Source organism: Anolis carolinensis, chromosome 2 (genome assembly GCF_035594765.1).
Source record: "Anolis carolinensis isolate JA03-04 chromosome 2, rAnoCar3.1.pri, whole genome shotgun sequence".
Classification (NCBI taxonomy): domain Eukaryota; kingdom Metazoa; phylum Chordata; class Lepidosauria; order Squamata; family Dactyloidae; genus Anolis; species Anolis carolinensis.
In genome coordinates, this window is record NC_085842.1 from 69,856,376 (window position 1) to 69,869,454 (window position 13,079).

Here is a 13,079-nt window from a genome sequence, read left to right on the forward strand (position 1 = left end):
CTAAGGAGGACAAAATCATCCTCCTGGGGGACTTTAATGCAAGAGTTGGAAGGGACTCTGACCTGTGGCCAGGGATCATAGGAAAAGACGGGGTCGGAAACAGCAACTCAAATGGCATCTTGCTTCTCACCAAATGCGGAGAGCACAACCTTGTCATCACCAACACGCTCTTCCGCCAGAAAAACAAGCTCAAGACATCATGGAAGCATCCTCGGTCAAAGCATTGGCACCTCCTGGACTATGTTATTACACGTGCCAGAGACCGCCGCGATGTGCTTCTCACAAGAGCCATGACAGGTACTGATGACTGCTGGACAGACCACAGGCTAATCCGATCCACGATGGCTATCAAGATCGTCCCCAAACGCAGACTCCAAGGAAGAAAAACAAGGCAAAAAATGAACACCCAAGCCCTTCAGGAGCCCTCCAAACGAGCCCTTCTCCAAACAACACTCAAAGATCATCTACCCACAGAACACCCCGAAAATGTTGAGGAACATTGGAACAAACTGAAGACCTCCATCATCACAGCCTGCGAAGAAAGCATTGGATACCTAACTAAGAAACATCAAGACTGGTTTGATGATAACGACAAAGAGATCCAACAGCTGATTGATAACAAAAGGAAAGCCTTCCAAACATGGCAGAGAGACACCAACTGTGCTGCCAAGAAAAAGATCTATGCCAGTGCAAAAGCTGAGGTCCAAAGAAGGACCAGAGAACTCAAGAACATCTGGTGGACAAAGAAGGCTGAAGAAATCCAACACCTTGCAGATACCCATGACGCTCAGGGATTTTTCAAAGCCACAAAGATCATTTATGGACCAAGAAACCATGGCATACAGCCCCTACGCTCATCAGATGGAACCAAAATTCTGAAGGACAAAACATCAATTGCACTACGTTGGAAAGAGCACTACCAGAACCTGCTGAATCGCAGCTCCAATGTGGCCGAAGAGACCCTCTCACAAATCCCGCAACAACAAACCAGGGATGAGCTTGCAGCACTGCCTAGTTTGGAAGAAGTCAGCAATGCCATCAGCCAACAAAAAAACAACAAAGCTAGCGGACCTGATGGGATTCCCGCTGAAATCTTCAAAGAGGGTGGACCTGAGCTGATACAACAACTCCACCAGCTCATTGAAAAGGTGTGGATGACCGAGAAAATCCCAGCTGACTTCAAGGATGCCACCATCATCACCCTTTTCAAGAAAGGGGACAGAACAGACTGTGGGAACTATCGTGGTATCTCCCTTCTAACCTCCGCCGGGAAAATCCTCGCAAGAATCCTTGCAAACCGCCTTCTCCCTGTCTCAGAAGACACCCTCCCAGAATCCCAGAATGGCTTCCGCCCCTCCAGAGGAACAGTGGACATGATCTTCACTGCTCGACAGCTCCAAGAAAAATGCAGGGAACAAAACCAACCTCTGTACATGGCATTCATTGACCTTGCAAAGGCATTCGACACAGTGAATCGCAGCGCTCTCTGGACCATCCTCCAAAAAATCGGGTGCCCTGACAAATTTCTGAACATCCTGCGGCTCCTCCATGATGACATGATGGCAACAGTCTTGGACAGCAACGGCTCCCAAAGTGACCCATTTAAGGTGGAATCAGGTGTCAAGCAGGGATGTGTTATTGCCCCCACCTTATTTTCCATCTTCATCGCTATGATACTTCACCTTGTTGATGGGAAGCTTCCCACCGGAGTGGAAATCATCTATCGGACAGATGGCAAGCTATTTCACCTCAGCAGACTGAGAGCCAAAACCAAGGTCACCACAAAATCTGTTATAGAACTCCAATATGCTGATGACAACGTAGTCTGTGCGCATTCAGAAGAAGACCTACAAGCCACTCTAAACACCTTCGCAGAAGCATACGAGAAGCTCAGCCTCTCACTGAACATCGAGAAAACCAAAGTGCTCTTCCAACAGGCACCAGCTAATCCCTCTGCAAAGCCAGGAATACAGCTTAACAGTGTAACATTAGAAAATGTTGACCATTTCCGCTACCTTGGTAGCCACCTCTCCACAAAAGTCAACATCGACACTGAAATACAACACCGCCTGAGCTCTGCGAGTGCAGCATTTTTCCGTATGAAGCAGAGAGTGTTTGATGACCGGGACATCCGTAGAGAGACCAAGGTGCTTGTTTATAAAGCCATTGTCCTCCCAACCCTGCTCTACGCCTGCGAAACGTGGACTGTGTACAGACGTCACACCAAACTCCTGGAGCGTTTCCATCAGCGTTGCCTCAGGAAAATCCTGCAAATCTCTTGGGAAGACAGGCGGACAAATGTCAGCATGCTTGAGGAAGCAAAGACCACCAGCATTGAAGCGATGCTCTTACGCCATCAACTCCGCTGGACTGGCCACGTTGTCCGAATGCCCGATCACCGTCTCCTAAAGCAGCTCCTCTACTCTGAACTCAAGAATGGGAAACGGAATGTTGGTGGGCAGGAAAAGAGATTTAAAGATGGGCTCAAAGCCAACCTTAAAAACTGTGGCATAGACACTGAGAACTGGGAAGCCCTGGCCCTTGAGCGCTCTAATTGGAGGTCAGCTGTGACCAGCAGTGCTGCGGAGTTCGAAGAGGCACGAACGGAGGGCTTAAGGGAGAAACGTGCCAAGAGGAAGGAGCGTCAAGCTAACCCCGACTGGGACCGCCTTCCACCTGGAAACCGATGTCCTCACTGCGGGAGAATATGCGGGTCAAGAATCGGTCTCTTCAGTCACCTAAGAACACACGCCCAAGATACCAAGGTTGGAAGACTATCGTCCTCGAACGACGAGGGATCGCCTAAGTAAGTATGAACTACAATGAACATATTATCATGAATCTGCATCTATGCCTATATTACTATAGTTCTATATGGAAAATATCATATTCATTTTCTTCAAATTGAAAGAGAGTGGGACAAATGCTGAATAATAAGGAAGTTTAACAAGATATGCTGTGGAAAACACATACAAAGGCAACAACTCACAACAGCACATCACAGTTGCAAACCCAACTGCTGAAGCAATCCCATGGTCATCAATAAAATTTTGAGAAAGTACTTGAAGGTCTGGCTTTTTGTAATTTTAGACGAGGGTCCAACTGAATTGTGACCAGAAACATGATGCGTGCTTATAAGGATACAACATTAATTATGAGGAAAGCTAGATGATTTTTTTTTCTGTAGTCTAAATATTGACTAGAGTTTTTGTGGCATGCATCGTAAAGCTACTATATAATAACAAAACTTCATTTATATTCCTCCCTATCTCTCCAGGGGGGTTCAGGGTGGATTCTAACATACAAAAAGGCAAACATTCAACGCCTTAATAAAAACAAACATGCAGTGACAAAATAATCCAGAATAACCCCACATGTAAATGTAAAATTAGAACCTAACATCAATAAATTAAGTAAAATGTAAGCAAACAAAATTTGCCTACTGCACTTTCATAATGGCTTCGAGTTACATTCAGTGGTCAATGTCTATGTGTCCTAGGCCACTGTTTTTTAAACTGTGGGTCCCCACCCCAAATGGGGTTTGCTTAGCTTAATGTTGGGGGCACAAAAATTGGTAACAGTAAAAGGTTCCTGAATGCCACCCAGTTACACAAATCTGTTAGCAACAACAGGCAATGTTTACAATGGACTCTGCAAAAAATGCTGTACTTCATAAAAAGTAAAATCAGTCTGTTTAGCCCCACAAATGCTGATTTATTATGTTTTTATACCTAGTTTATATACTTATATACCTGGGGTTATGTAAAAATTTCTCAAGTGGAAAGGAGTTGTGAGTCTAAAAGTTTAGACCCAGAAGAAAATTTCCACTGCCCTGGCCTTTAAAACCAGCAGTATCTGCTGAATTTGATCCCCTCTCCAACTGCCATTCTTTTTTTTTCCTTGTGTGACATGTTTTATTTAGATTGTAAGCTTCGGCGCAAGTTATTGTCAAATTAGCAATTTGTAAGATGTTCTGATAGCCTTTATGGCTGAAGAGTGGGATACTCTAAATAAATACTCTAAATAATTAATTAAATAAATGATTCCATGTCATATTTTATTTTCACCAGACATTATAAAATGCATGAGGGAGATGTGGGTTAATGGTATCCCAAATATTCCTGTAAGCCTTAATATTATGGGCAATTACTAAGGCCACCACAGTATTTAACTGCTTTCTGACATCATTTTAAAAACACACGATTTGCCACTGCATGACCTTGTATGTATTTCATATTCTATGTACTTACTTACCTAATATAAGCTTCATAATAGCGAGATCTATTGAAGAAAGAAAAAGGGATAAATCAGTGAAGGTGAATGAAATAGTGTAATTACTGTGTTGTCGAAGGCTTTCATGATCAGAATGGCCATGTTCCAGAAGCATTCTCTTCTGACGCTTCAGCCACATCTATGACAGGCACCCTCAGAGGTTGTGAGGTATATTGGAAAACCAATTTATATTTATATTGGAAACCAATTTCCTCTGAGGATGCCTGCCATAGATGTGGGTGAAACGTCAGGAGAGAATGCTTCTGGAACATGGCCATATAGCCCGAAAAAATCACAGCAACCCAGTATAATTACTATTAATGAACAAATGATAAATCAAGTTTTATATTATATTTGTACAGCAAATTAATAATTTATTAAAAAGAAATATTTTAAACTGGAGGTGGGAATCAAACAACCTTTCAGATATTAAGACTACAATTCACCATTTGTGTTCCTCGCCATTAACAATATGAAGCAGAAACACATTATTTCTTAGGTGAACTGCAGTACATCACAACAGACTGTTCATATGCATAATCTTTTCCATGTATCTGATCAGAATGTCACAGTTCTTCACTATGAAGTTTTTGTGGGGATTTATTGAATCAGATAGCCAAATGTATTAAAATAGCTGAATGAAATGCTATACAGAGACCATGGTCAAAATATCCTATTATAGTAAAACCCTTATGCAACATACCATAGGTTAAATGGTTTCACACTTTCATCGCTCATGTACCAAGGCTTCTAGGACCTCAGTACACAAGTAGGTAAAGGACAAAGGCAACAGATGTGTCCATCTGCAAGCAGTGTGTTACTATGCTCACAGAACCTTCAGTTTTGATGGAGTTCAATTAGCTTTGAAATACAAGTTCTGAAATACAAGTTCTAACTGGATCAAGCCAACTGGATCATCTGTCAGGGTGCTTTTCCTGCATGGCAGAGGGTTGAACTAGATGGCCCATATGTTTTCTTCCAACTCCATGATTCTATGATTCTAAGCACTCTAGGTGAGAGATGCTATACTATCTTTAAACTAAATAACATATCAAGGCAAGTATTACAACCAAGGATAAGTGACCAAAAGAACCAAAATGAATTGAAAGATTAATCAAAGAATGGACAATATTAGCTTTCCAATGCAGAACAGAAACACAAGTTATTAATTGTAGTTTCAAACTCTTTAATATTAGCAGTATGTACAACAGTATGATTTGGAGATAACAGTGATTTTAGAGACAAATTGGGATTTACCTCCTATTGGCTGATCTTCTACGCTTTTCATGACGATCACTTCTGGAGTGTGAACGTCGCCCAGTTTCAGATATATGCTCACGACTTCCAGACCTTGTGTGTTTTCCATTAGCCACTTTTGACATGTTGGCATTATTGAGGTTAACATTTGTTGAGTTTGGAACTTGCTTCCCTACTGAGTTGTGATTATGATGGCTATGACGGTTGTGATGGCTATGATGGTTATGGTATAAAGAGTTTGCTGTTGGAGGATGCACATTTTTCTCTGTAGTGTCACCCGAGGATGGAATAGAAGGCCTTTGGACATGCAGGGGACGATGGGTAGTATTGATCTGCTGAAATGAATCTCTTGTCTCGCTGCTAACATGGTTTACATGGTTTCCAAAGAGTGTACCATTTCTCTGAAATAAAATAATAATAGTTAATCAATATAATATTTTGCTAGGAAATTAATCTTGCATCAGACTTGTGCATACTCTATGTGGCGCATCCAGGGTCCCAAAGTCAGGCTGTTGTAAAGTCATAATGCTCTTTTTATAAACAAGGACTTGGCGTGATATGGAATGTGCCCATGATCATGGCAGTTATATCATAATGTCCAATTCAAAATTTGCTAGCAGTGCCAGGAAGCAATTGTTTTCTTACCCTTTTATCAAGCATTATGCCATAGATACCCAGATTACAGTGCCTGCAGGTGATAGCCAAGCAAAATAAATTCACCTGAAAATGTATCTATGGCAAATAAAAATCATACTACAAGCAGCAGAAAATTTTTATCTACTTGCTATGACTGACTTAAAGCCATGCCACAATCATGATGGTATTGCAAACAATATAGAGGCCTGTGATTTTACTCCTGTACAGGCAGAAGTCCATGTTGGGCCCTACTGCATTTGCCAGCTATGTGGCCCTAGTTGACCATCCATGCAGCTCGACCTCTATGGATGGATGGAAGTTCATACAGTGAAGTGCTCTGAGTTTCTTATTTAAAAAGGTGAATACCATGCAACTCTATGATTCTTTTACACCTAACCCAGATGCTGCAGTCTAGCCAGGACTAAGATGGAGATAGGACCAGTATCTCTTGAAGCTCAATCTAGAGAAGACAGAAGCAATGACAATTGGCAGAAGGAAATGTCTGATGAAGAGTCTGCCTTCAAAATCTTACATCCCCATTATTAGTGTCCATGCTGGTTCAAAGTGTGTGTGTGTGTATATATATATATCTTCAAGTCACCTGTTAATCTATGATGATCACATGAATTCCATAGGGGGTTCTGAAGCAAGGAATATCCAAAGCTGATTTTGCCAATTTCTTCTTCAGAAAGGTATTCTGGAGCACCTGTAATTCACTGGTGGCCACACATCCAAGTACTAACTAGAATCAAATACGATTGGTTGCCTTTAGGGTGTTTAGGATTAAATTAGTAGTGTGACTAAAAGCTTCAATGTTACAGTTTCAGAGAAGGGGTTTATTTTGTTCAGCTTTATTCTATTGTCAGATTGCATTTTTATCCCCAAATTGTAAGGCAGTTGTCTCACAGGTTAAGCACAAAGATGACAGTAATATGTTGTTTGGCTCTAGTATGGTGTTCAAAAATCTACTGCTTCTGTATATGGAGTCTACAGTGATTGAATTTAGCTGACTTCCACTAAACTTATGTTGGTAACTAAATAATCATAATACCAACAGTTCACCAGGATTGCACAATCTAGGAATAGAGATTTAACTGCTCCTTACCCAGCCACAATAGTGTGCTGTTGTTACTTTTATATAAGTATAACAGTGAGTTGTCCAGGGCAATAGACATGATCGCCCCCGAACGTCCCCTCTCGCTACGTGGAGTTGCCCCAGCCCCCTGGTTTACTGGGGAGCTGGCGGAGATGAAACGTGCGAGGAGGAGACTAGAGTGCCACTGGCGGACAACTCGTGATGCATCTGACCGAGCACGGTCTAGAGCCTATTAGGGCCTATTCCGCGGCGTTGTGAGCAGCCAGGAAGGCTTTCTCGACTGCCCGCATCGCGTCTGCAACAACTAGATCCTCAGAGCTGTTTCGGGTTGTTGGGGAGCTCCTCCACCCTCCTCAGGCTGGGGGGGCACCTGACATCCCGGCAACTCGGTGTAGCGAGTTTGCTCACCATTTTGCAGACAAAGTCGCTCAGATTCGTTCCGACTTAGATGCTGGCCTTGTTGCATTGCCAGGTGAGGTAACCGAGGCTTCTGTCTGTTCGATCTTGTGGGATTCGTTTCAGCTTGTGCAGCCTGATGATGTGGACAAGATTCTTGGAGCGGTGAGGGCGACCACCTGTGCCCTTTACCCTTGCCCATCTTGGCTTTTAAAACAGGCCAGTGGTGGGTTGGTTGATTGGTTTGTGAGAATAATTAATGCCTCTTTGGAGCAGGGTAGATTTCCATCTAATCTAAAACAAGCGGTGGTGAGACCTATCTTAAAGAAGGCCTCCCTAGATTCGACCAACTTGCATAACTACAGACCAATCTCCAACCTTCCATTTTTGGGCAAGGTCTTGGAGCGGGTGGTTGCCTCTCAGCTCCAGGGATTCTTGGATGATACGGATTCTCTGGACCAATCGCAGTCTGGCTTCAGGCCTGGTTTCAGTACCGAGCGGCTTTGGTCGCCTTGGTGGATGACCTCCGCAGGGAGCTGGACAGGGGGAGTGTGACCCTGCTGGTTCTCTTGGATATCTCAGCGGTTTTCGATACCATCGACCATGGTATCCTTCTGGGACGTCTCTCCAGGATGGGCCTTGGGGGTACTGTTCTGCAGTGGCTTCAGTCCTTCCTAGAGGGGCGTTCCCAGATGGTGAAGCTGGGGGACACCTGCTTGGACCCCTGGCCATTGTCCTGTGGGGTCCCGCAAGGTTCTATTCTGTCCCCCATGCTTTTCAATATCTACATGAAACCGCTGGGCGAGGTCATCTGGGGTTTTGGAGTTCGGTGCCATCTCTACGCGGATGACACCCAACTCTACTACTCTTTTCCACCAAAATCCAAGGAAGCCCCTCGGATACTGGATCAGTGTCTGGCCGCTGTGTTGGCCTGGATGAGGGCAAACAAGCTGAGACTTAATCCTAATAAGACAGAGGTCCTCCAGGTCAGTCGAAAGTCCGATCGGGGTATTGGGTGGCAACCTGTGCTTGACGGGGTTGCACTCCCCCTGAAGGCGCAGGTCCGCAGCTTGGGGGTCCTCCTGGATTCGGGGCTGACCCTTGAGGCTCAGGTGTCGGCCGTGGCCGGGAGGGCCTTTGCACAACTAAAACTTGTGCGCCAGCTGCGACCATACCTCAAGAAGTCTGATCTGACTACGGTGGTCCACGCCTTAGTTACCTCTAGACTGGACTATTGCAATGCTCTCTACGTGGGGCTGCCTTTGAAGACAGCCCGGAAATTGCAATTAGTTCAGCGCTCGGCAGCCAGGCTTCTAACAGAAGCAAACTACAGGGTGCGTTCTACGCCTCTGTTTAAGGAGCTCCACTGGCTGCCGTTTATTTTCCGGGCCCAATTCAAGGTGCAGGTTATCACCTACAAAGCCCTAAACGGTTTGGGACCCACCTACCTTAGAGACCGCATCTCCCCCTATGAACCTGCACGATCTCTTCGCTCTTCGGGGGAGGCCCTCCTCTCGCTCCCACCACCTTCGCAGTTGCGGCTGGTGGGGACGAGAGAGAGGGCCTTCTCCGCTGTGGCCCCCCGCCTCTGGAACTCACTCCCGAGGGAGATTAGACAGGCCCCCACCCTCCTTGCCTTTCAAAAAGGCCTTAAAACCTGGCTTTTCCAGAGGGCCTTCGATGACTAATTTTTGGGGGTTGACTTGTCTGTCCATTTAATTTAATTAGAGAGTGTTCTACCATGATTATTGATACCTTGCTGAGTACTTCTGCCACGAAGCTACAGAAGCCCTCTATTTCGGCCTAGAACTGTTTTATCTCCTTGTTTTTAACATGTGTTGTATGTATTGATTGTATGGCTGCTTTTCATGTTTGATTTTACAATGTGTAATTTGTCACTGTTTTTATTATTGTTGTGAGCCGCCCCGAGTCCCCTCGGGGAGATGGGGCGGGATATAAGAATAAATGTATTATTATTATTATTATTATTATTATTATTATTATTATTATTATTATATAAAAATGGTAATCAGAGGATTTCTCCTACCTGAACAAATACCACTATATCTGAGTATTTTCAATTAACATCATGTCTAGCTGTGCTCTAAAGTCTTCATGAAATGAACTAGAAGTGGAATGATATTGCAGAAGAGTTTCTTCTTGGGAGGTTTTGAAGTGGAGCGGTTTTCTATTTTGGAAAAGGATATCCTCTGGTCACTGCTTGTAAGAAATGCTGTCACCAGCAGGATAGCCTTTCTGCCCTTCTGATGTAACTAGCACAACATTTCTTAAGATGACCTTAGCAAATGCCACAACAGAGACTTTTTGATCTTAGATTTGCATCATTCTTTTCTGCCCACAGACAGAAAACAAGGTCAGAAAAAGAAGGAAGAATATCCAAAACAGTGGAGATGTGTACATGGAGGGTCTAATTTCTTGCAGTCCAGCTCAGTTATATCATGTGCCCATGTACTCTGCCACAGCCACAGCACAGGTTCTCCTCCTCACCAACACACAGGTGGGAGATAGGGTGAACATAAAGAAACATGGACTTGCCTAAATATGTGGCCCTCAAATTGGATGGCTTTTTGCAAAGAGGGAGAGGCACTTGGAGATAAATACTACTCAGGGAACACAAGGAGAAAAGCAGGGGCACAAAAGGGATCTCTCATCTTAAGGTATCTTTACAGTGATGAGAATTTTCAGGTGCATTTCTTAAGAGAAAGCAAGGAATTCTGGAATGAACCAAAATGCAAGGAATGGCCAGGGAAGAAGGGACTGGGGACACATTTTCCACACGTTTGGTAGAGACAAATAAAATGTTAATGTAAGATTAATGTAATGTGAATGTTTAAATGTAATTTTGTGCAATGCTTGTGAATGTAATCTGATCGCATCAGCAGAAAGTGTATTGACACTGAAAGGGTTAATCAGTCAAGCCTCTAATGAACTGTGAAGATGTGACCCTGAGTGTGCCTGGAACACGTAGGGAGGGTTCCTCTTACTTCAGTGTCTTTTGTCTTGTTTCTGTCTGTTAGTTTGGATGTCAATGCTAGTGTGTGCTGTATATTTGCTCTACTCAGTAAAGCTATATTTTTGCTTTTACTGAAGTCTCAAAGTGTCCATTCTTCTGTGCTCCAAAGCTTCAAAGCTTCTGTCGCACTCTGACATAAAAGAGAAAAACATCTAAGAGATCTCATTTCTGTAGCAATGACAGCTGCTCAAGAAGGAGAGAGATGTTTAAATGCAGAACATTATCTGATAGTTCAGTTGCCTGTGGCAAACAAAGGCACCAGATTTATCAGCATTGCACCTAGTCACATCAGCAGGAGGATGAGCAAACTGATCCATTGGAAAGTGAAAAATCCACAGAGTAAACCCCTCCCCCCTCTTATTCTCCCAAGTACTCAGGAGTCCAGAGACTGAAGGAGGAAAGAAGAGCAAGGACAGTCTGGGGTCTGAGCAGAAGAGTAACTCAGTCCAAACTGGTGGGGAAAGGCATCCCACCCCTGCTCAGACCACAGAGAAGACTATCATACAGAAGAGGTGACACAAAGACAGATAAAAAAGGAAGCATCAGTTTCCTTTGTGCAGAGTTTGGCACTGGCTCAGAGGTACAGGAAGCATAGGAGAGTGAGAAAGATTCCTGGTGTCAACATAAAGGTTCTACGTGGTTTTCTTCTAAATGCTTTCAGAGACTTTTGGACAGGAGTGTTGAAAATAAATCAAACATTATCTGTAAATGGGATCCATATCTATGCTTCAAAATTTTATGTACTGAATTGTAAGAATATGACTATAGAATAATTAAAGATCCCATTGATAAATTCACCAGTGGCAGCCTCAGACTTTGATAGTCTCCTCATAGAATAACACAGCAAATGAACCAAGGTAATATTACACTGAAGCCTGGGCTTGGACTTCAGCACTCTGAACTTCCATACCTCTTTTAATTGAGAAGGGGGGAAAAACTGACTAAAACTTAGACAAGTTTCTCAAGTAAGCAAAGATTAATTCTGCTACAATGCCTTCTTGAATGCCTTGTAGTAAATATATGTCTCCTGCACAGCTTGCTCTGCTATATCACTAAAATAGGAATACTACCCTCACTCCAGAACCTCCACAGACTGTATGTTCTACTAAATGTATTGTCAGCCTATTATTTACTAGTGATTTGTGATACCATAACATTTTCTGGAGAACAGCCTAGAGTGGAGAAATGCCCCCCCCCCCCACCCAAAATTGCATCATTTTCTGCCAAATACTAATTGGTTGTCAGAAAGTATTATTTCCCAAAAGTAGAAGACTGACCCACAATATAATGTCTAAGAACAGACAATTTTGGCTAAGCCTGAAATTTGAATTTTTGGATTCATATCTAAAGTATTGTCAATCGTATATAACTGATATATAAATCAAAAGCACTGAAACTCTTGGGGAAATTTTGCATATAGTGAGCAATAAGGTTTACTTTATGAATATTATAAAGCCAACAAATATGTTATACAATTGTTTACTTTATATACTTCCTCTTCCTCATGGTGATTTTGCTCTGGTTCATCTTCTTGCAAATCACATGATATCGCTCGCCGAATTTCAGGTCCAATGTCATGAAGTGTCCTTAGTCCAGCCTAAATGAGTAAAACATAATCACAATGTATTAAAGACAGCTAGCCTTCCTCTTTTATGTTCAGCACAGAGCTTGGGAGAATGATGTTAGGAGGACGTTCTATATTCTCACAGTAACACTATGATTGCATATACTGATGTCAGAAGACTGATTCCATAGTCCAGATTATATGTAATTTAAGTGACTGGGTGCTATTGCTTTTAATATTCCTCCTCCCGAGGCCAGAGCCAAAAAGGTTGTACCACAAGATCAACATGGAGTATAATATTCTAGACTTCATTCAGGTCAATTTTAACCTAGTTCAATGGCCTAGATTCAACTATTAGTCCTAACTAGAGTATGCCCACCAAGCAATGGAAAGTTGTCAGGTAAGAATTGAGGTAAAATCCATTACTTCATTGGGTCAGCTCTAATGGAAGAATAGAAATTAGATTTAGATCAACTGATTTCTGTTGTTGAAAAATAGCATTATGAAGGCTAAGTCTGGTATCCTATCCACAGGAGGAGGATGTTTCTATGCCTTCTCAAATATCACACATTAGAGAATGTCAAAATTCATAGATGGAAATATCCACATTATGCAAAATGAGCAATTCACACAAGTGTCAAACTGATTTACTTGAGTGTTTAAATTTCACAGAATCTGCAGCTTTCTGTCCCTTGTTTAATAATGGGTTTTAGTATAGAACTTTCTGTCATGAGTTCAAGAAGAGTAGAAAGCAATCATGAATATTAAATATTAGCATAAGTTCTGGTGACTGCACAGTTAAAGGGGATCAAACACACCACACA

At 42.8% G+C, this 13,079-nt stretch overlaps 1 protein-coding gene across 22 annotated transcripts in view; it reads right to left on the reverse strand.

The window, feature by feature from the left end:
• cacna1d (calcium voltage-gated channel subunit alpha1 D) overlaps positions 1–13,079 on the reverse strand; it is a 300,008-nt gene that overhangs the window by 18,812 nt on the left and 268,117 nt on the right. For 21 of the 22 annotated variants that reach the window (XM_062969926.1, XM_062969920.1, XM_062969918.1 and 18 more), the window contains 3 exons: positions 12,175–12,288; positions 5,530–5,930; positions 4,255–4,281 (listed from right to left, as the gene is read on the reverse strand). In XM_062969926.1, the coding sequence (XP_062825996.1) occupies positions 4,255–4,281; positions 5,530–5,930; positions 12,175–12,288 (542 nt within the window). Of the gene's footprint in view, positions 1–4,254; positions 4,282–5,529; positions 5,931–6,531; positions 6,626–12,174; positions 12,289–13,079 lie in introns of those variants that run through there. The other variant, XR_010002620.1, reaches the window with a different exon arrangement.